Raw genomic sequence first — 27,259 nt, 5'->3', positions numbered from 1 at the left:
TTTTTAAGAAAATCTTTTTATTATGTAAAAGTTTAAACTTACACAGAAGAGTAGCATAGTGAATCTCTGTGTTTTCAATACTTAGCTTTAACAGTTATCATACATTTAAATTGTATCTTACTTCTGTACTTTCTACCCCCTATTTTTTAAAGAAGTTCCACATAATATAATTTTATAACTGCTTTAGTAGCCAGACATGTATTAATAAATCAGTGGTTTTGTTTTATAGGCCACAGTTGCTCTGTAAAAGTTGACTTGATCATAGTGATTCTTGTAGTACTGAATGTAGCTTTGAAAACTTTCCTTGCTCAAGATAAGGAAGGCCTTGAGAGAATGCTTCTCCTCCCTTGCTGTGAGGACGGCCTGCTCCTCTTTCCTATTGTTTCAAATACTAAAATAATTGATTAAAAAATTTTTTTGTTTATTTACTACTTCATTCTAAAATAGATTTAAAGCATCATGAGAAATAAGATTGTTTTGTTTTTTATTTTCCTAGAATTACCAAGAGAACTGGTCTACCTCTTTTGGTCATTTTGTGGCTTGTATGAAACTAGCTGGGGGAAGGCCTTTCCTACTGTGAATTTCGTAGTCAATAGAAAGGCCTGGGAAGAAGACTTTGGACTATGCACACACTGGTATCAACAGGACTCTGTCTCATCCTTCCACCAATGATTTTTGGGGGGAAGATATTTATGTATAGCTGGGGAATATGAGTAAGAGGACCTCCAAAGAAGAGACCGTTCTCATGGAATTGGATCTAAGCAGCATTCACATTGTTGGGCATGTCTGGGCAGCCATCTTGATGAACATGCCTGATAATTAGATCATACCCGTAATATTTAAGTTATAGTCAATTTCATCGCTTTTTCTCTTTCCTTTGGTTTTATTTTTATTTATTTGGCTGCGTCGGGTCTTAGTTGCGGCGCGTGGGCTCAGTAGCTGCAGCACGCGGGCTCTCTAGTTGTGGCGCATGGGCTCTGGAGCGTGTGGGCTCAGTAGTTGCAGCGCGCAGGCTTAGTTGCCCCGCAGCATGTAGGATCTTAGTTCCCCGACCAAGGATCGAACCCACGTCCCTTGCATTGGAAGGTGGATTCTTTTTTTCTTTTTTTAATTTATTTATTTTATTTATTTATTTCTGGCTGCATTGGGTCCACGTTGCTGCACGCGGGCTCCCCCCAGGTGCGGCGAGCGGGGGTCACCTCTTGCCATGGTACGCGGTCTTCCCATTGCAGTGGCTTCTCCTGTTGCGGAGCACGGGCTCTAGGTGTGCGGGCCTCAGTAGTTGTGGCACCTGGGCTCAGTAGTTGTGGCTCATGAGCTCTAGAGTACAGGCGCAGTAGTTGTGCTGCACGGGCTTAGTTGCTCCGCAGCATGTGGGATCTTCCCGGACCAGGGCTCGAACCTGTGTCCCTTGCATTGGCAGGTGGATTCTTAACCACTGCACCACCAGGGAGGCCCCGGAAGGTGGATTCTTAACCACTGGACCACCAGGGAAGTCCCTCGCCTTTGGTTTTAGAATCAGAATGTCTTCCTTATAGTTTTTTCCGTTTCTGCCCCCTTTGCTCCTTTGAATCTATAGAGCTTTGTGCTATTTGGGGTGGGACAAGATTAATTAAGGAAGAAAAGATCTAAATAATGTCAACTAAAAAAAATGCAGGAGGCTGCAAAAAGAACAGAGTTTATTTGCGGACTTAAGAATTGCAATTGGGGAGACACAGATTCAGTTAACCCTGAAAAAGTATTCCGAGGAAGAGAAAGAGTCAGGGGCTTATAAAGACAAAAACCATGAGGTTGTTAAAAGTTGCCCTGGTGAGAGTTGTGATCGACTCTGATGCGAGTCAAAATATTTGTCCTTAAGAAATCACAGGTTATTTTAGGGTAGGGGTCTTATAAGTGTATAGACTGTCACTAATTGTTTTAGGTTAAAGGTCTGATTAGTATCTTGAGTTTCTGGCAGGTGTTCTGGTGTTCTGTTCTTCATCAGGTCAAAAGGTCAGATTCCATCCAGGCTGAGTCATGCAAACATCGTACTTCCTTAATGGCTTCCCGGCTCCATTTTAGAGATCTCTCTTAGAAATACTGACTCCATTTTGACTTTCCTTTCACAATGATGGAGAAAACCATTGAGTTTTGGGGTACTGGGTTTTTATATGTATTCGTCTACTGATAAATATGCATAAAGACTAGATATCAAAGATTGGAGAATGGGGAGCTTTTAGTTGTTGCTTTAAATGATTGCATATTTAATATTGACACCTTCTTCTGGTAAACCTAATTATCATTTTGTAAAAGTCAAAATAAGAATAACAGTAAAAATGTTCATTGCAGCTCTACTGACAGTAGTCTGGACATGGAAGCAACCTAAGTGTCCATTGACAGATGAATGGATAGAGAAGATGTGGCACATATATACAATGGAATATTACTCAGCCATAAAAAGAAACGAAATTGAGTTATTTGTAGTGAGGTGGATGGATCTAGAGTCTGTCATACAGAGTGAAGTAAGTCAGAAAGAGAAAAACAAATACCATATGCTAACACATACATATGGAATCTAAAAAACAAAAACAAAAAATGTCATGAAGAACCTAGGGGCAAGACGGGAATAAAGACACAGAAATAGAGAATGGACTTGAGGACACGGGGAGGGGGAAGGGTAAGCTGGACGAAGTGAGAGAATGGCATCGACATATATATACTACCAAATGTAAAATAGATAGCTAGGGGAAAGCAGCCACATAGCACAGGGAGATCAGCTCAGAGGGGGGTGGGAGGGGAGGTGCAAGAGCGAGGAGACATGGGGTTATATGTATATGTACAGCTGATTCACTTTGTTATAAAGCAGAAACCATCACACCATTGTAAAGCAATTATACTCCAATAAAGATGTTAAAAAAAAAAAAGAATAACAATAAAAAATGATTGAAGGTAGAAAGCCGAAGAGGCATGCATAATCTGATAAATAGGTCACTAGGCAAGAAGCCAGATTTCTGTTTTATTTTCATCTTTGGCATCAGCTTGCTGTATACTTGGGGCAAGATCTATTTCCTGTAGGCTCTGTCAGCATCATTTTGTGTGTGCTTCATGTTTGTGGGTGTGTGAAGAGGCTGCTGGGAGACCAGCAGTTTTCTTAACAGGACTGAGAAACTGGGGGTTGTTTGAGAAACCCAAAATTTCACTCTGTTCTGGGATACTGGATTCTCCACTTTTGCAGCCTCCACCATTGCTGCATGTTTTGTACTCTGCTTCTCCTTGTGGTCTACTTGAGAAGGAGTGGTGACAGTGGGATTGTAGAATACCTGTGTGTATTTCATAAGCAGTTCTAGGGTTTCAGAGTCCCACTTCATCCAGCCTGTTCCTCTGAAGTTCACGTATTTGTGCAGACAGTTATGTAGCTGGATATTTTCTAACTTGATTTTTAGCAGATAACCTCTGGGATATCTGAGTCTGTGCAGTCCCCATGGAAAACTTCAGGCTGGTGCGAAAAGACTGGCTTTCTCAAGGAGTAAAGCACCATGAAAGGTACACATAATGAATGGAGCGTGATAATATCTCTGAAAGACAGCTTTGGGATGTCTCAGAAATGATACATTTATAGTTAAAAATTCTAACAATGCACAAAAGTATAAAGTAAAAATTACCTCAGATTTTACCACCCAGAGATAACTACTTTCAACATTTTGGTGGCCGTCCTGTGGTATCTTTACGCTGCTAGAAGGAAGCATTGAGGCTGGGAAATGCACTTGGGCCTTTGCAGGTGGGCACCATCAGGGTAGTGGGGTGGGGGCACATTAGACTTATAAAAGGGACTTTCTCCAGAGACATGGAGAGTGTACATTCTCTAACCCCCCAAGTCAAAATTCATCAGTTGCTGCCCTATCTTTGGGCATCAAAAGTCTGTGAAAAGCCCTTTGTTTCTTTTTACACCAACACATGAGCTCAGCTGGCCCTGAGCAAATGAGAGTGCTGAGCTGCCTTTGTGAGGCATTCTTTGTCCTGTGCTTCTCTTTTGGGTTTCATTGTCTGAGCACAGGAAGGAGGCAGTTCTTCCACAGCTATGTCAGGGGAAGGGGGTGTTACTTCTTTCTATCTTGGGCCTCTCTTTCTTTCCTACTTTTTTTTCCTCCTTTCTCCGGATACTTTTTCAATAGCTTTTCCCCAGTTATCTGTTGAACTCCCCTTCAGTGAATAACTTGAAAATAGACTAGCAAGTGAGGCTGTCTGTGATTTGGTGGTAGGAACTCAGGGCTGGGAAGGGCCATTGTGACCTTTTGCAGGAAGGGATTTGGGAAACTTTTTGTGGTTTGGGATATCCACGTGATCACTACCCCAGAGTAGCTAAGTCTTCCCATGGCCTCTCCCGACGAGACAGGAGGTTAACTGAGGAAGACTGATCACTTGGGTTCAGTGCCCCTTCCAGGTTGCTTCTTGTCCCCCAAGCTGTTTTGCAGGAGTTGGCCTCTTTTCAGGTGAGGAAGGGGGAGCATGAGGGGTTTGAGGTAGGTTTGCAAGTTACTTCTGTTTGCCAGAGCCCTCTGAGTACTGAGAGGAGAAAGCGTGAGGCTGTTGTATGAGTCTAGTAATTGAATGGCCCCCTTTTCATTTTGCCTTCTTATCCCTACCTGCTTCAGCCCAACTCTGCAAAGAATGGCTAGTAGTGTATCAGAGGCTTCTATCTTAATCTCTGAAGTGTGCCTGAGCTGCTTTCTTTCCTCTGGCCACCTCTATCTAGGAGTATCTACAATATGTGGATACAGCATTTGGAGTTTATAAAGTTCTTTACAGACATTCTGTGTTTGGTCAATAACAGTGGGAGAAAAGCCAGCCAAGCATTGTCGAGTGGTTATAGTTGTATTTAGCTGCCTTTATGTTTCCTATTGGACAAACTGTTTTTTTCCTCTAAAGAGAGGAGGACCAAGAGGATAAATGATTGCACTGTGTGCTTCTGGTGGGTCACAGTGCTTTTCTTCTGTTAGCTCTATGGACAGGCTTATGAGGCAGGTGAGCTTCATGACTAGATGATTTAATTCTGTCTTTACTATATTTTTTAATTGCTTGACCTGGAGGCACTTATAATTTTAAAATCTTAGAGGAATAAACAAAAAATAGGTGTTATTTTTAGGTGTTAAACATTTATTGTCTCTTTAACAAGGATGGGTTTAAAGTTGTTGTCTAGTGGAGGAACTCTCGAAGGTGAAATTTAAAGTGATTCTTCTAATTTTTGAATCTTGGATATGGGAAAGTCCTCTTTATTAGTTATAGATTTGTAAATGGAGTAATTTATGCACTCAGCAAATGTGTGTTGAATGAACGCATACATGGACATGTTAAAACATGCAGTTTTAATAGATTGAGAGTTTGTGGAATAGTTATATTAATCTGGATTTACTATATGGTCCTCCTGCCTCTTAGAATACAAGACTTACTGGTACAGCGATAAACAGCAGGATCAGTGGAACAGTATTTTGATATATAATAAACATACCATGCCAAAGAACTTTTTAATAACAGAGCTGGAAAAATTGCTTGTCCCTAGGGAAAAAAAGTGAAGAAACATTCCTACCCAATGCCATAACAAAATCAACTTGAGATGGATTAAGCAGTTAAATGTCAAAAAGAAAAATTTAAATCTTCTCGAAGAAAATATTAATAAATACCTTTTTGACCTCTGGGTAGGTAGGGACTTTGTAAACAAGATGAAGAAAGCACTTTCCATAAAATAAAAGATTGATAACTTTGATTTTTTTTAATTAAGAAAAAGACATCTTAAAATGAAAAAATAAAAACTAGGAGAAGATATGTGTAGGACACATAACCTATGAAGAGTTAGCATCAGGAGGTTATAAAGAACTCCTACAAATCAGTAAGAAGATAAGCATCCCAATAGAAAAATGGGCTAAAGACATGAAGAGGGATTGCACAAAAAATACACATTTCTTCACTAGCAATCAGGAAAGTGTAAATAAATGTACCCACTAAAGTGGTAATATTAAGAAATCTGATGATACCAAGTTTTGGAAATATTTGGATCAGTAGGATCACTTTAGATTGTTGGTAAAAATGTAAATTGTTATAACCACTTTGGAACACAGCTAGGCCTTATAAACTTGAACATTTGCATGCCTCACAACGTAGCAGTTCCACTCCTAGGATATACCCAAGAGAAGATCTTGCACACGTGTCCAAGAAAACATGTATAACAATATAAAAACAATAAACAGGAAGCAAGTCAAATGCCTTTTGATGGGAAAATTGATGAATAAATTGTAGTATATCCACATAGTGGAATATTATACAAGAGTGAAAATGAATAATGGGTAGCTACATACAACAAAATGGCTGAATCTTAGTAACTTAATGTTCAGTGAAGAAAAATAGTACCACAAGACTGTGTAAAGAACAGTAATCCTTTTATAAAATTCAAGAACAAGCAAAAATTTAAAGGCATGTACTATACATACGTGATAAATTAAAAAACAAAAGGCAAAAAGATAATAAACAGAATTCAAGATAGTGATTACATGGGGGTGGGACTGTGTAGGTTGGGGGATGGGATTGGGGAGAAGTACATAAGTAGATAAAAATATTGGTAATTTCTAGTTCTTGGGTTGGACTGGTTAAAAAAAAAAAAAAGTTCTTTAAGATTGTTCCCAGAAAGTTTTCAGTTCACATTCCCAATAACAGTGTATGAGTTGTTTGTTTCCTAGTAACTTTGCCAGCATTGGACATTATAAATCTTTTAAATCTTTGCTAACCCAGGAGGTAAAAAATATTTTGTTTGCATTTCTTGGTTTATTAGTGAAATTGAACATCTTTTCATATATTTGAAGTTAATTAACCGAAACTTCTTCTGTGTTTGCCTTTTATAACCTGTTTCCATTTTTCAGCTGGGTAAATTATCTTTATCTCAATAATTTCTTTGGATGTTAACCTTTTACATGTTATGTATGACAATTATTGTTTCCCAGATTATCTTTAATTTTTTTTATGGCAGTATTTACCTTTATGTTTTTTAGCCTTGTATAAAGTTTAGAAAGTCCAACTCTACCCTAAGGCATAATAGTAATCTTTTATATTTTCTTTTAATACTTTTGTGGGGGTATTTATTTTTTCACTTTTTGTTATAGAAAATGTTGAACACATGTAAGAGTAAAGAGACTAGCATCCATCATTACATGATAATCATCAACTCATGGCCACTCTTCTTTCTATTACTCCATTCTTTTCCCATTCACCCTACTGGATTATTTTGAAGCAAATCTCACACAGCATTATTATGTCATCATATATTTAGTATGTATCTCTAAAAGGTAGAGATTCTTTTTTAAAACATAAAGAGGCTTTATTTTTTATATTTAAATCTTCAGTCTATCTCAAATTTATTTTTGAGTATGGTATTATACTTTAACATTTCTAAATGTACAGTCATTTGTCCCCCAAACATTTATTGAATAATTCATCCACAATAAATGGGTCTGTTCAAGACTGTTCTTTTCCAAAAGATTATTGTTTTATATTTGTTTTTTTTTTTTAAAAAAAACACTTTATTTATTTATTTTTAAATATTTATTTATCTATTTGGCTGCTCCGGGTCTTAGTTGTGGTACACGGGATCTTCGTTGAGGCATGTGGGATCTTCAGTTGCAGCATGTGGGATTTTAAGTTGCGGCATGTGGGATTTTAAGTTGCAGCATGCGAACTCTTAGTTGCGACATGCAGGATCTAGTTCCCTGACCAGGGATTGAACCTGGGCCCCCTGCATTGGGAGCGCAGAGTCTTAGCCACTGGACCACGAGGGAAGTCCCATTGTTTTATATTTGTATTAGAATCCAACAAGGCAAGTCTCCCCTCAGGATTTTCTTGGCTATTTTTTTCTTTTAATTTTTTAGGTAAGATTCAGAATCAATTCATCAGATACTCCCTTGAAAAAAATAAAAATCTTTCTGAGATTAAAAAAAAATTTAAATTAAATTTACAAATAAATGTGGGGATTATTAGCATCTTTTCATTATGGAATTTTCCTATTTAGTAATATAGTATATATATATTGTGTGTGTATTCATTTATTGGAGTTTTATATTCCACAGTGATAATAACAATGTTAATTGACATTTATTGTATACTAACACTGTCCTGAATCCTTGACATTGTCTCATAATCCTCAAAACAAACCTATGACATAGGTAATATTATTATCCTTGCTATAACAAACACTTAAGCATTTAATAATGCTCTGCAGTGAAGGAAATAACAGTTGTCTTGGCTAGAACAGGTTCATGGTTATAAAATAAATATACAAAAATAAAAAGCTTTTCTAATTAATAGCTGCACTGCAAGAAAATTCCAACAGGGATGAGAACTATAAAATAAGTTAAATTGAACAAGAAATGTGTAAGGCCTCTAAGGAGAAGAATGTATGGTTAAGAGCTTGAGGGTATGACTGAAGTCAGGCTAGCTGAGTTCAAATCCCAGCTCTACTACTTACTAGCTGTGTGACTTTGGACAAGTTACTTAACCTCTCTGTGTCTATAAAATAAGGATAGATATTGCCAGGTTATTTTTTGTTAATCCAGATTACCTGCCTCCCCAGCAGTGTATGAAAGTACTGTCTCTCTACATCCTCTCAGAAGCCATCTTAAAGCCAGGAGGAAGCACAAAAATCAAGACCAACCACCAAATCTTACAAATCAGAAATGAGGTTCAGAAAGGGATACTGGTATGCTCAGGGTCAAATAGGGAGATAGTGACAGATTCAGGTCTGGAACCTAGACTTTCTGACACACTCCTAGCATTCTTTTTACTCTTGTAAGAATTTGTGAACTCAACAAATATTCTATGAGCACTTACTATATATGAGAATTTTGTGCTAGATGCTAAACATCTATGTCATTATGTAATCCTTATCACTCTCTAAGATAAGTTGTTTTTATCACCATTTTATAGCTGAGGAAACAGAGTTATGTAACTTTCCCAAGATCCCACAACTAGAAAGCATCAGGGGAAGACTGGAACTCAGGTCTACCTCCTTCCACACCATCTTCTTTAACCATACCTAAGTTATGCCCATTGCAGACGTTTGCTCTTTCCTTCTTGTTCATTATCCCCTCTAAAGCTTCTTCCTTAATACTTTGGAGTTGTTCACACTCCTCATCATGTTTTGACTGCCAGGCTAACCTCTGCTTTGTGGACATTGACAACCACTTCATTGAGCTGCCGGAGGACTTGCCTCAGTTTCCCAACAAATTGGAGTTTGTCCAGGAAGTCTTTGAGATTCTCATGGCATTTGGCATTCCCCCTGAAGGGAACCTTCACTGTAGCGAGAGTGCCTCCAAGCTGAAGAGGCTCCGGGCCTCTGAGCTCGTCTCCGACAAGAGGAATGGAAACATCGCAGGCTCCCCTTTACATTCCTATGAGTTCCTCAAGGAGAACGAAACTATCGCCCGCCTGCAGGCCTTGGTCAAGAGGACTGGGGTGAGCCTGGAGAAGGTATGATGCTGTATATGGGTCTGTGCTAAGGTGATGTCCTGGTGAAATAAAGTGTGGAATGAGAAGGCACCCAGTTCAGGGCAAGGCATATCTGTGAGTACTGAAAGGATGCTCTGTGTGGGAGACTCTGGATTTAGCTCTGGCAAACATTATCCTAGTATAAATGCTACTTGAATCTAAATCTCGGTAGTTTCTCACTTCAACATCAAGGAGAAGCTGCTGTCATTCTCTGTAAACACAACTGCAGAGAGACTTGGAGGGATGGTGGTGGCAGTCTTTGTGTTCAGACCTCTTTCAGATCCATTGCCTTGTGAATTTCACAGCATCCTAAAGCCCATAGAGCAGGAATTGTTGACTTAGAGATCCTGAGTGTTTTACCTAAGATTAAATGCTTCTATGTGGCTGACTTGAGGCTGGAACCTGGTCCTCTTGAATTCTAGCCCTCTGCTCTTCCCAGGGATGTACTGTACTTTCCATTTCCTGACTTTGATGAGACTGTCCGCTTTCTGTAGTTGTTTACCCATCTCTTCACCCTCCCCATTCTCACTATTAAATTACTTTCTTAAATTACATATAAACAAAATGGGGTAATGTAATCATTTCATTGGGCTATTTTTTAGTGAAGTATTTCATTTTCCTGATTTTCCTGGTTTGTTTAGTTAGTAGAGCAGATATTAAAAAAGAAAAATCATGGCCAGTTAAAGAAGAGCAGAGAAATATTTAGAGAGATTAAAAAAATTAAGAAAACCAGTAAGGAAACATTTTTAAGGAGAAAGATAGGGAAAGTGACATGGTGGAGAAAAATCAAAGAGATGAAGGGAAATCCAGAGTCTGACCTTGTTGCTTTGCATTATCATTTTCTCGTTGACTTCCCAGACTTCTTCCTGTCCCTGACCCTTGAGATAACTGGTGTCTTTTCCTCTATTGCTGGATCTCTCTCTGCCTGTAATGAGTTCCTCTCCACTTTCATTGGGTTGCTGGGTACCTGCAAGTGGAACACCCTCATTTATCTCTTCTGCATGTCAGAATTCCTTTCTTTATCTTTTCTTCCCATTTTTTTCTCTTTTGTTTATTTTCTCCATTTGCTACAAAAGTAAATGACCATTGGCGGGGGCGGGGGGAAGGATGAGTTGCATTTCTCTGGGATAAAAGGAAAAGCTTGCATGTTCTCAACTGTTTTGTTTTGTTTTTGTAGCTGGAAGTACGTGAAGACCCCAGCAGCAATAAGGATCTCAAAGTTCAGTGTGATGAAGAAGAACTCAGGATTTACCAGCTAAACATTCAGATCCGGGAAGTTTTTGCAAATCGTTTCACTCAGATGTTTGCAGATTATGAGGTGTTTGTCATTCAGCCCAGCCAGGATAAGGAGTCCTGGTTTAGCAACAGGGAGCAGATGCAAAACTTTGACAAAGTGAGTATAATCCCACTGGAGAAATGAGAACATGCCAGACTCTCTTAAAGATGTGACTGAAGATGAGTTTTTCTATCATAATATGTGCTGGAAACAAGTTCATGGTCCTTCTGATGTTGATAAAATATAAGGTCTTCTTGCTTTAGAGCAGAGTGCTGGTTATTGCTATCAGGTGGTTTACCTTCAGTCAAAGAGCTCTCTTAGGCAAAGATGTGCATGCAGGTTGAACATCAGGATTCTGGGAACGTTGGTTGCCACAGTAGGTTACCTGAGTAAGTTAAACGGGCCAGTGTGTCAAAGTTTCAGGATATCTGAAATTATATGAATTTTTAAAAAGGATGGAGAGGTTTTACTGTTTACAATTTATAAAGACCTAGGAAGCTTCAGAGAAGAGGTAACCTACTGAATCCCTTGGGTATGTAGCCTTGGTTGATTAAGGCTGATACGCCCTCTTCCCTGTTGATGACTTTTTCCTTTTGGTCCCACCAGGCGTCTTTTCTGTCAGATCAGCCTGAGCCCTACCTGCCTTTCCTCTCAAGATTCTTGGAGACCCAGATGTTTGCTTCCTTCATTGACAACAAAATCATGTGTCATGACGATGATGATAAAGATCCTGTGCTCCGGGTGTTTGATTCCCGAGTAGACAAGATCAGGCTGTTGAATGTTCGGACACCTACTCTGCGCACATCCATGTACCAGAAGTGTACCACTGTGGATGAAGCAAGTGAGGCCTCCTTGTTGTTGTACTTTCTAGCCTCTTGGATTATGTCACTAACATGTCCCTGTTCCTAAACATGCCAGCTTCTTTCCCTGTTTCTGTTTTTGCATAAGTTGTTCCCATTGCCTGAAATGCTTTCCCCTGTCTTTTTTGCCTGGCAGACTTCTTCTCATCCTTTAACACTGTGTCAGTTAGGAATGGGTCCTGCTGTAAGTGCTAGAGAATCTAATCAGCAGTGCATGAGATAAATGGGGGTTATTTTTCTTAAATTATCAAGAAGTGCAGAATTGGTGGTTGCTCAGCTGCTCAACAATGTAATCAGGAAATGAGAGTCTATGATTTGACTCAGCTGTCCTTAGCATGTTGACTTTTATATTCATACTTGTTGCCTCTTTGTTACAAGAGGCCTTTTATGTTCACATTCAGGGCAAAGGGGAAAGTTGATTCCAGCTGTATTTTCCCTCTTACATCAGAAAGCAAAAGCTTTCCCAGAAATTCCCAACAACTTCTGTTGTCTCATAGGCCAGAACCATGACCACCCTTAAGTGCAAGGGAGGCTGTGAAAGTGAGTATTGACCTGGGTGTAATGTTACCCTGAACTGTATTGAGATTCTATTAGCAAGAAAGAAGGGGCGAGTGAGTTATGGGCAAGCAGCTTATAGAAATCCAGCTGATGTGTCTCCTCCTCTGTGAAGCCTTCTCTGATGCTCTCAGGCTGAGTTGATCCTCCGCTAAGCTCCTGTTGTGCTTTGTTCTTGCCTCCTCTTTATAATCTCTATTGTTTTGAGCCATCATTATCAGGGAGCAATTTAAGAGCAGAGACTGTATTTACTCATTGTCTTACCCCCAGTCCTCTAACATTGTGCCTAGAACATATAGATGTTAAAAGTTGTTTGCTACTTGCATGATGGAATACACCTTTTCGTTCATAGAGGCCCCGTCTAGGTCAGTTTCTCCAGAGAACAGTCTCAGACTGAGGTGTCAGATTAAGTAGTGTGTTTTCTTCCTTGTGCGCTATTCAGTGTCCTTGTTGTAGCCTTTTTGTATATTTTGTTTATTCATTTACCAAATATAAATACCCACTACATGCCCAGTGTATGGGAAGTGCTCACCAAGTATTTACTGAATGAATGAATGTGCCAGGCATTTTTTTAGGTTTTGAAGATACAAGTGGTGACAGTTTGGACAAAATCCTGGGTTCCTCAGCCTTATGCTCGATAGCCTTCTGACTTTATCTTTCAGCTCTTGCTTCAAGCCTTTCATTAAGGTGACAGTCCTCTTGGCCAAGACTTGAGAACGTGTTGTCCGTGCAAGTGGAATACTCTAACACAGTCCTCCTTGCCTCCTGGAGCACACACATCAAGTTTCAGGTCCTGAACCCTGCCTAAGGCGTTGGTCCTGGAGAGCTTGATGGAGACTTTTTTACAAGATTGTGGGTTTAGAGAAACATCTCCTAAACCATCACTTTAAATCAGGACTTCCCAATCTTTTCATGTTGTGTTACACTTGAAAAATGACAATATTTATATATTGCTTGTGGGAATAAAGGGAGGAGTCTGCTTATAGCTGGAGACTGTAAGATGAAGCACTCTAGTCGCTTGAGGCCTTGCCCTTGTGCCCAAAGGGTTGAGGCAGTCAGTTCTCAGCCCATCTGTAATCCAATTGTTGAACACCAAATACTGATATGAGTTACTCTGGTCTCATTTGTGGCTAGGACATGAATTCTTGTGGTCCCATTAGAATGTGGAGTTTGGGATATGGAAGGAGGGTTAACTAACCCTCATTTCTATGACTTATTTCAGAAAAATGGGTATCACAGAGACCCTCCAGGCAACTACATGCTCTGTTCCCAGGAATCATGCCCTTGGTATAGCCCTTAGGTATTTCCCTGAGATATGTACTCCAAATATGCTAGTTCAGGGTTCTTGCCACTGGCTTCAGATTTCTAGCCTAGCGGAGTAGTTCAGCTACCTCACACCATTCCTCATGGACACCTTAGCTTCTTGAATCAGTCTGATTGGAAAATGGTAAAAATATAACTAAAGGGGTCTTTCTGGAGAGTCTTTAAAATTTACATTTAGAAGGGATCTTGATGGCAATTAACTCTACTCATTCACTAATTTTACAGGTAAAGATTTTCCTTTGGCCCACCATTGTATCTGGGGACCTAGAATAGTGCCTAGCACGTTTGAGACTAAATAAGTTCTGATGAAGGAGAGTAAGGGTGGGAGGAAGTAAGGTATGCCCAGAGAGAGAAGGCCACTTGACCTAGGACACTCAGCAAGGCCCAAAGGTGAGATGTTTTTATATGTATCTAGACAATACCAGGAGAATTACCAGCTTTTTTTGTTCTTACTCTTTAAAATTTTTGAGATGTTATTGACATACAGTAAACTGCACACATTTAAAGTTTTGTTATATGTGTTCACTGACATCGGGAACATACCCTTTACCCTCAAAGGTTTTCTCATGCCCTTTTGTAATACCTCTATCCTGTCCTCTCTGCGTTCTCTCCCCCAGTCTCTAGGCAACCACTGATATGATTTCTGTTACTATAGAGTCTGAATTTTCTAGGTTTTTATATAAATGAAATCATGCAGTATGTATTCTTTTTTTCTTTTTCTTTTTTTGGCTGAGTTGTGTCTTCGTTGCTGCGCATGGGCTTTCTTTAGTTGCGGCGAGTGGGGGCTACTCTTTGTTGCGGTGCATGGGCTTCTCATTGCTGTGGCTTCTCTTGTGGAGCGCGGGCTCTAGGTGTGTGGGCTTCCGTAGTTGTGGCGTGCAGGCTCAGTAGTTGTGGCTCACGGGCTCTAGAGCACAGGCTCAGTAGTTGCTTCGCGGCATGTGGGATCTTCCCGGACCAGGGCTCGAACCCGTGTCCCCTGCTGGCAGGCAGATTCTTAACCACTGTGCCACCAGGGAAGCCCCAGTATGCATTCTTTATTTTAGTCTGTCTTCTTTTACTCAGCATAATTATATTGAGATTCATTCATGTTCCTTTTATTGCTGAGTAGTATTCCACTGTATGGATATTACTACAATTTGTTTACCTGTTGGTGGGCATTAGAGCTATGAACATTTGTATGTAAGTTTTTGTATAGACATATGTTTTCTTTTCCCTTGCATAAATACCTAGGAGAAGAATGACTGCACCATATGATATTCGTATGTTGACTTTTTAAAGAAATTGCCAAATTGTCTTTCAAAGTAGTTGTATATTTTACATTCCCACTAGCAGCGTATGAGAGTTATAGTTCTTCCACATTGTTGTTAACATTTAGTATGCTCAGTCTTTTCAGTTTTAGCCATCTAATAGGTATGTAGTGGTATCTCATTGTGGTTTTGATCTATGTGTGCTTGATGACTAGTAATGTTGAACATTTTTGCATTTGCTTATTTGCCATTCACAGGTCTTCTATGGTGAAGTGCCTGTTTAAATCTTTTGCCCATTTTTTTTATTGTGTTGTTTTCTTATTACTGAGTTTTGGAAGTTCTTTATATATTCTGGATACAGGTCCTTTATCAGATATATGATTTGCAGATATTTCCCCATTCTGTGGCTTGTCTTTTTGCTCTCTTAATGGTGTCCTTCAAAGAACAGTTCTTAATTTTGATGAAGTCTACTTATCAGTTTTTTTAAATGGATTATGCTTTTAGTGTTGTATCTAAGAACATTTTGCCTAACCAAGGTAACATAGTTTTTTTTTTCTATACATATCCTTCTAGAAGTTTTTAGTCTTAGGCTTAACATTTAAGTCTACATTTAAGTCTGTGATCCATTTCAAGTTGATTTTGGTAAATGGTGTAACCTAAGGGTCCAGGTTTATTTTTTCCAGATGGATATCCAGTTGTTCCAGAATCATATGTTGAAAAGATTATCCTCTCTCTGATAAATTGTCTTTTCACCTTTGTCAAAATATTAGTGATCTGTATATGTGTGAGTCTTTTTCTGGATTCTTTGTTCTGTTTCATTGATGTGTTAGTCTACATTTACACCAATACCACACTGTCTTGATTACTGTAGCTTTATATTAAATCTTGAAGTGAGGTAGTGTTAGTCTTTCAACTTTGTTCTTATTTTCAAAGTTGTTTTGGCTATTGTAGGTCCTTTTTATTTCATATATATTTAGAATCAGCTTGCCAATCTACAAATAACCTTCTGAAATTTTCATTTGGATTGCCTTGAATCTATAGACCAATTTAGGGAGAACTGACATTTTAAAATTATTGAGTCTTCTGATACATGAACATGGCATATCTCTCCATTTATTCAGGTCTTTAATTTCTCTCAGCAGTGTTATATAGTTTTCAGTGAACAGGTTTTGCATATCTTTTGTCAGATTTATTCCTAAGTATTTCATATGTTTAGTGCTATTGTAAATGGTATTTTAAGATTTCAATTTCTGATTGTTCATTGCTAATATATAGAAATATAATAAGAGTTTTGTATATTGATCTGTGTCCTACAACCCTCCTAAACTAGTAGCTTTTTGTATATTCCTTCAAATTTTTTATGTAGACAGTCTTATTGCCTGCAAATAATAATAGTTTTACTTTTTCCTTTCCAGTCTTGATGTCTTTTCTTTTTCTTGCCTTATTGCCTTATTGCACTGAACCTCTAGTGCAATGTCGAATAGAATATGGCATGCTTGTCTTATTTCTGATCTTAAGGGGAAAGCATTCACCATTAAGTACGGTGTTATCACTATGGTTTTTTCTTTTAATTAATTAATTAATTAATTAATTAATTAATTTTTGGCTGAGTTGAGTCTTTGTTGCTGCGCACAGGCTTTCTCTAGTTGCGGCGAGTGGGGGCTACTCTTCCTTACGGTGCGCGGGCTTCTCATTGCGGTGGCTTCTCTTGTTGTGGAGCACGGGCTCTAGGCGTGTGGGCTTCAGTAGTTGTGGCTCGTGGGCTCTAGAGCGCAGGCTCAGTAGTTGTGGTGCAAAGGCTTAGTTGCTCCACAGCATGTGGGATCTTCCTGGACCAGGGCTCGAACCAGCGTCCCCTGCATTGGCAGACGGATTTTTAACCACTGCGCCACCACGGAAGCCCATCACTATGGTTTTTCATGGATACTTTTGTATCTAGTTGAGAATGTTGGTTCCTGTTAGTAGCTTGCTGAGAGTTTTTATCAGAAGTGGTGGTTGTATTTTGCCAAATGCTCTTTTGCATCTATTGAGGTAATTATGTGGTTTTTAGCTTTAGTTCGTGAAAATGGTGAATTATATTCATTGATCTTTGAATGTGGAAACCAGTCTTGCAGTCCTGAGATAAACTCTCTTTGGTCATGATGTATTATCCTTTTGTTTATTTTTGGATTCGCTTTACTAAAAATTTGTTTAGAATTTTTGCATCTGTGTTCATGAGGGATTTGGTTCATAGTTTTCATGTAATGTCTTGGTCTGATTTGGTATCAGGGTAATGCTGGCCTCATAGAATAAGTTGGGAAATACTCTCTTCAGTTTTCTGGAAGAGCTTGTGTAAGTGATACTATTTCTTCTTTAAATGTTTAGCAGAATTCATCAGTGGAGCCATCTGGGCCTGGAGTTTTCTTTGTAGGAAGGTTTTAGACTACAGATTCAATTAAAAAATTAGATATAGAGCTATTCAGGTTATCTGTTTTCTTGAGTGAGCTTTGGCAGTTTGTGTCTTTCATCTGTGGTCAATTTGTTGGCATTGAGTTGTTTGTAATATTCATGGCCTAAGATAGGCTGTAAATCTTTCAAGTAATATTTTAATGACATTCCACAAATTTTGATATTTTGTGTTTTCATTTTTATTCAGCTCAAAATACTTTATTTCCTTTTTTTTTTTCCGTAGAAATTCTGGAATTCCTTTAATGTTCTCTGACATATATTTAATTCTGTACCATTATTATCAAAATAATCTTTTTTTTTTAACTATCTTTATTGGAGTATAATTGCTTTACAATGGTGTGTTAGTTTCTGATTTATAACAAAGTGAATCAGTTATACATATACATATATCCCCATATCTCTTCCCTCTTGTGTCTCCCTCCCTCCCACCTTCCCTATCCCACCCCTCTAGGGGATCACAAAGCACCGAGCTGATCTCCCTGTGCTATGCGGCTGCTTCCCACTAGCTATCTATTTTACATTTGGTAGTGTATATATGTCCATGTCACTCTCTCACTTCATCCCAGCTTACCCTTCACCCTCCTCATGTCCTCAAGTCCATTCTCTAGTAGGTCTGCGTCTTTATTCCCATCTTGACCCTAGGTTCTTCATGACATTTTTTTTGTTTGTTTTTTAGATTCCATATATATGTGTTAGCATACGGTATTTGTTTTTCTCTTTCTGACTTACTTCACTCTGTAGGACAGACTCTAGGTCCATCCACCTCACTACAAATAACTCAATTTCGTTTCTTTTTATGGCTGAGTAATATTCCATTGTATATATGTGCCACATCTTCTTTATCCATTCATCTGTCGATGGACACTTAGGTTGCTTCCGTGTCCAGACTATCGTCAATAGAGCTGCAATGAACATTTTTACTGTTATTCTTATTTTGACTTTTACAAAATGATAATTAGGTTTACCAGAAAGAGGTGTCAGTATTAAATATGCAATCATTTAAAGCAACAACAAAAAGCTCCCCATTCTCCAATCTTTGATATCTAGTCTTTATGCATATTTATCAGTAGACAAATACATATAAAAACCCAGTACCCCAAAACTCAATGGTTTTCTCCATCATTGTGAAAGGAAAGTCAAAATGGAGTCAGTATTTCTAAGAGAGATCTCTAAAATGGAGCCGGGAAGCCATTAAGGAAGTACGATGTTTGCATGACTCAGCCTGGATGGAATCTGACCTTTTGACCTGATGAAGAACAGACACCAGAACACCTGCCAGAAACTCAAGATACTAATCAGACCCTTACCCTAAAACAATTAGTGACAGTCTATATACTTATAAGACCCCTACCCTAAAATAACCTGTGATTTCTTAAGGACAAATATTTTGACTCGCATCAGAGTCGATCACAACTCTCACCAGGGCAACTTTTAACAACCTCATGGTTTTTGTCTTTATAAGCCCCTGACTCTTTCTCTTCCTCGGAATACTCTTTCAGGGTTAACTGAATCTGTGTCTCCCCAATTGCAATTCTTTTTTTTTTTTTTTTAAAACAACAGCTCCTGTTTATTTTTTTAATTAATTAATTAATTTTTTATTTTATTTATTTATTTAATTTATGGCTGTGTTGGGTCTTCGTTTCTGTGCGAGGGCTTTCTCTAGTTGTGGCAAGTGGGGGCCACTCTTCATCGCGGTGCGCGGGTCTCTCACTATCGCGGCCTCTCTTGTTGCAGAGCACGGGCTCCAGACGCGCAGGCTCAGTAGTTGTGGCGCATGGGCCTAGTTGCTCCGTGGCATGTGGGATCCTCCCACACCAGGGCTCGAACCTGTGTCCCCTGCATCGGCAGGCAGGTTCTCAACCACTGCGCCACCAGGGAAGCCCCCCAATTGGAATTCTTAAGTCCGCAAATAAACTCTGTTCTTTTTGCAGCCTCCTGCATTTTTTTTAGTTGACATTATTTAGATCTTTTCTTCCTTAATTAATCTTGTCCCACCCCAAATAGCACAAAGCTCTATAGATTCAAAGGAGCAAAGGGGGCAGAAACGGAAAAAACTATAAGGAAGACATTCTGATTCTAAAACCAAAGGCGAGGGACTTCCCTGGTGGTCCAGTGGTTAAGAATCCACCTTCCGGGGCCTCCCTGGTGGTGCAGTGGTTAAGAATCCACCTGCCAATGCAAGGGACACAGGTTCGAGCCCTGGTCCGGGAAGATCCCACATGCTGCGGAGCAACTAAGCCCATGCAGCACAACTACTGCACCTGTACCTAGAGCTCATGAGCCACAACTACTGAGCCCAGGTGCCACAACTACTGAGGCCCGCACACCTAGAGCCCGTGCTCCGCAACAGGAGAAGCCACTGCAATGGGAAGACCGCGTACTGTGGCGAGAGGTGGCCCCCACTTGCTGCAGCTCGGGTGAGCCCGCGCGCAGCAACAAGGACCCAATGCAGTGAAAAATAAGTACATAAAATAAATTTAAAAAAGAAAAAAAGAATCCGCCTTCCAGTGCAAGGGACGTGGGTTCGATCCTTGGTCGGGGAACTAAGATCCTACATACTGCGGGGCAACTAAGCCTGCGCGCTGCAACTACTGAGCCCACACGCTCCAGAGCCCATGCGCCACAACTAGAGAGCCCGCGTGCTGCAGCTACTGAGCCCACGCGCCGCAACTAAGACCCGACGCAGCCAAATAAATAAAAATAAAACCAAAGGAGAGAGAAAAAGAGATGAAATTGACTATAACTTAAATATTACGGGTATGATCTAATTATCAGGCATGTTCATCAAGATGGCTGCCCAGACATGCCCAACAATGTGAATGCTGCTTAGATCCAATTCCATGAGAACGGTCTCTTCTTTGGAGGTCCTCTTACTCATATTCCCCAGCTATACATAAATATCTTCCCCCCAAAAATCATTGGTGGAAGGATGAGACAGAGTCCTGTTGATACCAGTGTGTGCATAGTCCAAAGTCTTCTTCCCAGGCCTTTCTGTTGACTATGAAATTCAGAGTAGGAAAGGCCTTCCCCCAGCTAGTTTCATACAAGCCACAAAATGACCAAAAGAGGTAGACCAGTTCTCTTGGTAATTCTAGGAAAATAAAAAACAAAACAATCTTATTTCTCATGATGCTTTAAATCTATTTTAGAATGAAGTAGTAAATAAACAAAAAAATTTTTTAATCAATTATTTTAGTATTTGAAACAATAGGAAAGAGGAGCAGGCCGTCCTCACAGCAGGGGAGGAGAAGCATTCTCTCAAGGCCTTCCTTATCTTGAGCAAGGAAAGTTTTCAAAGCTACATTCAGTACTACAAGAATCACTATGATCAGGTCAACTTTTACAGAGCAACTGTGGCCTATAAAACAAAACCACTGATTTATTAATACATGTCTGGCTACTAAAGCAGTTATAAAATTATATTATGTGGAACTTCTTTAAAAAATAGGGGGTAGAAAGTACAGAAGTAAGATACAATTTAAATGTATGATAACTGTTAAAGCTAAGTATTGAAAACACAGAGATTCACTATGCTACTCTTCTGTGTAAGTTTAAACTTTTACATAATAAAAAGATTTTCTTAAAAATATGTAAACTATCATGTTTGAAAAAGGCAGTTCACAATAGTATAAACAGAGATTATTATAAAAATATGTCAGGTGATAAAGGAAACAAGTGTTTCTGGAATTATATAAGTTGAGCTAAATGTTCATTCTTTTTACTTTTTTACTGGGAAGTTGTTTGTGTTCCCCAAAATAAAAGAAATTAAACTTGGTGATACCACCCTGGGCTCATCCCAAAGCCCTTCTCTCCCAAATCCTGTATCAGGGCCACAGGCACCAGCACCCAAGCTCCACGTTTTTCTTACCTCTTGAGGCAGCTCCAGTTTTGACCGGTCATCCAGGCCATTGGAATGCAAGCCCATCAGGTATGGCACAGGAGCATCTAAGAAATGTAGGAGAGAAGCTGGGAGAATAGGAACATAGACATGCTGCCACTGGAAAGGAAACAGGAGAGCTGTAATTGTCTCCACCACAGTCATCAGTCTCTGGTAATCTAGGTCAAAAAAAAACCAAAATAAAACCAGTCAAAAACAAGGTACTTGCTTCTCAAATAGTAAGTTAAAATCTTCAACACAATTTCACATTTAGAAAGGAACAGGATAAACTTCAGCAAGGGTATGCTCAGAGTATGATTCCCTTGTGGGTGTCGGAGAGACAACCCAGAGACCTCAATGGACCACAAGCTGAAGTATACCCCCTCCCGCACAGGTCCATGCTATTAATAAAATTTAATATAGAAATACAACTTAAAGAAAAAGAAATACAATAGGAATCATAAATAGCACGTTGCTCCAAATACTAAACGAGAATGTTAAGTAGATTCTCTTCAGTAGAAGGAGAATGGGGAAGTGGAACAAAAAGAAAAGGAACAGTGGTCTAGTCTCTCTGTTCGGCATGAATGTCAAAAGACCTCATTTACCACTCACATGTCTGCATTCTGCAAGGAGCTGATGTGAACTTTGCCTTCAAGATCAAGCCCAAAGAACCTTCAAGCATGCAGAGGCTGGTTTTCCACACTAGCCAAGTCTGCCTTCCACCTGGCAACCTTTCTTGAATGGTAATAGCATGAAAGTGTCATTTTAACACTTTGATAAAAAGCTCCCCAAGAACCTGAAAGACCCAGAAGATTGACTTTCATTACTCAAAACTCTTATTCTAGGTCAGAGAGCATATCTTGGAAGAGAAGCTTGTGCTCAAAGTTTAGCTTTCTTCAGAATGCAATTTCTAGACTTGTTTTATTTTTAAAATGAGTAAAAAATACATCGGCAAAGCCAATACAATAGATTGAAATTTAACACATTACTATTTACAAATGGTATGATGGTTTCAGACACTTAAAGACAAAGTAGGAACATCAATTTTAAAATCATGTGAGTAATATCCTCCTGGAATGGCTGATTTCAAATGAGTTTTCACAGGAGTTAAACAGTTTTATGCACTGAAAACTCAGCCCACCATTTAAGCAAGTCCCAGCTTGGTTCATAAAGGAGTAATAAGTAACAAAAAGTTTTCCAGGAAATGAAGAAGAATGAGTAGGAAGTGAGCAGAAGCTGATATATATCAACTAGGTTTTAGCAAAGCATCCTGTGTGCTCACCAATAAAACTTTGGAGCAGCTTACCACTTTGCTCCTGGCTAAGCATGACCTGGAAATAGTTTTTTTTTTTTAACTAGTAATGCAAATAAATAAAAATTGATGACTAAAACTTCATCATCTCAAACATTTTGAGTACACTCTAAGGAAGTGCCTCACGCTTCTTCGGGGAAAGCTAAGGCGTTTGATAGATAATAGATAAGTGATGTAAAACAATCAGTGGGTAAAACTGAGCTCAGAGATTTGGTCATCAATAATGATTTTTTAAAAAATACAACTCATTTAGCAGAAGGACAAAAGAGCACAAGCTTTTCGTATTCACTAAAATCAGGAACAGACTGATAAGAGTTCAAGAAGAAAGTCGATCTCATTTTTCACTGTGCCCTACAAAGCACTGCCATTCCCATATTGAAGACTATTTGGTGAGGACCCTCTCCCAACTGAAGCAACAACAAAAATATTTCCCAAATTACAAAAAAAAAAAATAAAAACTCTTTCAAGAATTAAATAGATAATCTATATAGCCTTTCAGAAAAAGTATTTACTCCAACGTGAGAGTAAGCAACAACTGAGGAACAAAATTTAGGCCACTGCAAGTTCTATCTTCAGCCTCTTCTGAGATACCTCAGTTCCATGGGGCACCTGTACAACTTGGCTTGTTATCTTTCTGCTGAAATCTTCCTGCTCTATGATTATTTTTATTTAAAAAAAATTTTTTTAAATTAATTAATTAATTTATTATTTATGTCTGTGTTGAGTCTTCGTTTCTGTGCGAGGGCTTTCTCTAGTTGTGGCAAGTGGGGGCCACTCTTCATCGCTGTGCGCAGGCCTCTCACTATCGCGGCCTCTCTTGTTGCGGAGCACAGCCTCCAGACGCGCAGACTCAGTAATTGTGGCTCACGGGCCCAGTTGCTCCGCGGCACCTGGGATCCTCCCAGACCAGGGCTCGAACCCATGTCCCCTGCATTGGCAGGCAGACTCTCAACCACTGCGCCACCAGGGAAGCCCTCTATGATTATTCTAACAATTATTATTAAGAAGAATTCTAATGATTCTCTAGGTGAGGCCTCAGTTTTTGTATCTTTCACCTCTCTTTTCTAGATATGAATGCCTGTAAATAATCTACTAAGAGCAATAATCTTGAGAATCTCAGACGTGATAAGACTATACTTTAAAATTCAAACTTAAGATGATCAAAAGAATGTAAGGGTGAGAGAGAAAACCTCCCAGAGATATTTAAAGCTGAAGGCCCAGTCTTACTGTGTCCCAACACTGGCTCTTAAACACATATTTTGAATAAATATTACACTGAATAATTTCTCCCCCCGTTTCAGTGTACACACACATATAGACACACACCATTTCTGGGTTTTTTTTAAAAAGGTAGGAAGGAGCAAGGCCTTTTCAATCATGTGAAAACCAAAAAGCTGCTTCTTTTACCGAAAGTCAATAAAGCAGGTGCTACTCCTTTTCGTGGCTGGCATTCCTGACAGGTCTGCTCAGAGACAAGAACATCTCATAGGGGGCCAACAGACACTCTGAGTAAAGGAGTCCCTGAAATGCCTTCCTCATGAGGCTTCCTGGACACTGGACTACTCCTTGTAGTGTACCTAGTTACAGTGTCAGGGAACATCTATCTACTCTCTAACCATGAAACAGGGCACACTAAAGTCTGAAGGAAGGGGCTTCCTCTGCTCCATAAAAGCAGGTTTTTCAATAGCACAGACATCTAGTTCTGGTTTTTCCCTACTCTTCAGGATGAGTCTAATCCAGTATCTGAAGCTCAGCCCACTTATTTCTGCTAGAGTGGGTAACTTTATTCGCCTCAGATTGAAATCCCTGAAGAATTCCCTGTGATGCACTTGAAAGTGTGCGATTCTTAGAAACAAAACACTTTAGGGGATGAGAAATAATCTCCTCTTTGAAGGCTAAACTGCTTTCCATTTATATGGTTTGGTTTTACAGATACTAGAAACTTGGAATTTTATGGCCTCTCTGGTCTGAGTTGTGGGTTTCTTTTTCCCTACATTTTTGTATTTTAAAAAAGCAACAACCCACCTTGAAGGATGGCCTAATAAACCATGCCTCTGGGATCCATCAACCCGTGGTACCCACACTAGGATGCTGACCTCCAAGAGCTGTAAGCAACAGCACAAAATCCATTGCTATACACCAGTACAAACGATAAAATCAGTACCTCCTTTTGCCATTGCAAGTCTCTGTGCTCATCATTCCAAGAAGGTGAAACTAATAAATAGGAAACAGCTGAAGGTCATCTGCATCCAAAGAGTTTTAGCCAATCAAAATCAACTGGAAACACTTCAGCTCGAGGCAACTCTCTGGGTTTTCTCACAACTCCCATAATGCTGTAATGAGCAATTACTTTTAACAAAAGGAGATAATGCAAAGCATACTGGGATTACAACCACTTCTGAGTGGTGAACAGAGAATAATCAGCACATTTTTATGACTTGTCTCTGTGCAGAGAAAGACGTTAGACTTGGGATCACTTTACAGATAAGTTCACTCCTAAAACAAACGACAGGGAAGTCCCTGCAAATCGAAATTGAATTAGAAACTGTCCTTGAATACTCACACTTCTGTGAAAATTGTATGAACAAGGATGTTTCTCATGCAGTCTTTGTTCTTAGGAAACAACCTAATCTATGTCCTGATATCTCCAAGATAAATTATTAAATGAAAGAAGGTATAAAACAATGATTAGTATGCTCCCATCTGTGTTGTTTTTAAAAGGTATACATGCTGTATATGCATGTCTATGTCTGGAAGGAAATAGGAAACAGTGATAAGTCTTAACACGTCACTGTACATACATCCTTTTGTAATATTTTAAATTTCTACCATATGACTGAAATGCTTTTTTTCCATTTTACTTTAATATACCATATGTATATCAAAATGTATATAATTTAAAGAATATTATAATTAATACATGTGCAACACAACATTAAAAATAGTGCATTAGGGCTTCCCTGGTGGCGCAGTGGTTGAGAATCTGCAAATGCAGGGGACACGGGTTCGAGCCCTGGTCTGGGAAGATCCCACATGCCCCAGAGCAACTAAGCCCTTGAGCCACAACTACGGAGCCTGTGCGTCTGGAGCCTGTGCTCCACAACAAGAGAGGCCACGATAGTGAGAGGCCTGCGCACTGCGATGAAGAGTGGCCCCCGGGGCTTCCTTGGTGGCGCAGTGCTTAAGAATCCTCGTGCGAATGCAGGGGACATGGGTTCAAACCCTGGTCCGGGAAGATCCCACATGCCGTGGAGCAACTGAGCCCGTGTGCCACAACTCCTGAGCGTGCACTCTAGAGCCTGCAAGCCACAACTACTGAGCCCATGTGCTACAACCACTGAAGCCTGCACACCCTAGAGCCCGTGCTCCACAACAAGAGAAGCCACCGCAATGAGAAGCCCGTGCACCACGATGGAGAGTAGCCCCCACTCGCCGCAACTAGAGAACGCTCGCATGCAACAACAAAGACCCAACACAGCCAAAAATAAATAAACAAATAAATAAAATTAAAAAAAAAAAAAAGAGTGGCCCCCGGTTGACGCAACTAGAGAAAGCCCTCGCACAGAAACGAAGACCCAACACAGCCAAAAATAAATAAATTAATTAGTTTAAAAAAATAGTGCATTATATAAAAGTATTTAAGAGGAGGGCTTGAAAAAAAATCAAGAGATTATTTCACAAGGGTAGGATTTTAGATGAAAAAGAAAGGAAACAGGGACTTCCCTGGTGGCACAGCGGTTAAGAATCTGCCTGCCAATGCAGGGGACATGGGTTCGATCCCTGGTCTGGGAAGACCCCACATGCCGCGTAGCAGCTAAGCCTGTGCGCCACAACTACTGAGCCTGTACTCTAGAGCCTGCGAGCCACAACTACTGAGCCCATGTGCCGCAACTACTGAAGCCCGCATGCCTAGAGCCCATGCTCCGCAACAAGAGAAGCCACCCCAATGAGAAGCCCGTGCATCACAACAAAGAGTAGCCCCTGCTCACCACAACTAGAGAAAGCCCGTGCAGCCAAAAAAAAAAAAGGGAAACATTCATTTCTCTCTGCACTGTTTTTCCACACATTATTTATTTGTTTTAAAGAAACTATTATTTTGATTACGGATGCACAAGAAACTTGATCTCCGGCTACCACAGGACGGAGAGAGGAAGGAGATTTCATTTTATTCCCTTTAAAATTGTTTTGATTGCATGCCTTGAGTTTGCATTACTTTTGCAAAAAAACCCCCAAAAACTGATGTAAGCTTATGTATAAAATAAGCTACAAGGATACATTGTACAACATAGGGAATATAGCCAATATTTTATAATATGTATAAATGGGGTATAACCTTTAAAAATTGTGAATCACTATATTGTACACCTGTAACATATACTATTGTACATCAACTATACTTCAATTAAAAAATTAATTAAAAAAAACAATGTATGCATTTGTTTCCAAGCTTGTCTGCACTAGTTGAACTTATTACTGGGTTGTATAATTTAACCGAATATTATGTAAATAAATGGTAAGATATGAGGGCAAAAAAAAGAACTGTTTCTCTGAAAACAAAATTAAATGCTTTAAAAAGACTCAGTAAAGCAAAGTCATTAAAAAATACAGCAATTGAATTAGGCATATCACTTAAGTGCAAAAAACTTGGGAAAACTAGCATCTACTATGGTTCTTTTGCAAGGTCCTTTAAAAGTTCTCGCTCCACTTTAAAAACTGGAAAACTCAGTGAATGAATTATGGGTGAGATTTATGCAAGAGAAACAATGCAGACCCCTGATTAGTGGATCCATAATCAAAGAAACTGCACAGACACTTCATCAAAAGACTGGTGATTATACAGTCATATGGTTTAAA

General features: G+C 39.4%; 1 protein-coding gene and 1 long non-coding RNA gene across 4 annotated transcripts in view; one reads left to right on the top strand and one right to left on the bottom strand.

The window, feature by feature from the left end:
* Positions 1–27,259, bottom strand: part of LOC309668375 — a 485,025-nt gene that overhangs the window by 64,048 nt on the left and 393,718 nt on the right. The gene's annotated exons all lie outside the window — the stretch shown is intronic.
* The window catches only part of DENND5A (DENN domain containing 5A), a 110,573-nt gene that overhangs the window by 54,497 nt on the left and 28,817 nt on the right, over positions 1–27,259 (top strand). For all 3 annotated transcript variants that reach the window (XM_082478056.1, XM_082478055.1, XM_082478054.1), the window contains 3 exons: positions 9,169–9,486; positions 10,682–10,897; positions 11,387–11,621. In XM_082478056.1, the coding sequence (XP_082334182.1) occupies positions 9,169–9,486; positions 10,682–10,897; positions 11,387–11,621 (769 nt within the window). The remainder of the gene's footprint in view (positions 1–9,168; positions 9,487–10,681; positions 10,898–11,386; positions 11,622–27,259) is intronic.

Source organism: Balaenoptera physalus (genome assembly GCF_965194825.1).
Source record: "Balaenoptera physalus genome assembly, chromosome: 10".
Classification (NCBI taxonomy): Eukaryota; Metazoa; Chordata; class Mammalia; order Artiodactyla; family Balaenopteridae; genus Balaenoptera; species Balaenoptera physalus.
Note: the sequence above shows the minus strand (reverse complement) of the source record. Positions and strands in the feature narration are given on the sequence as shown.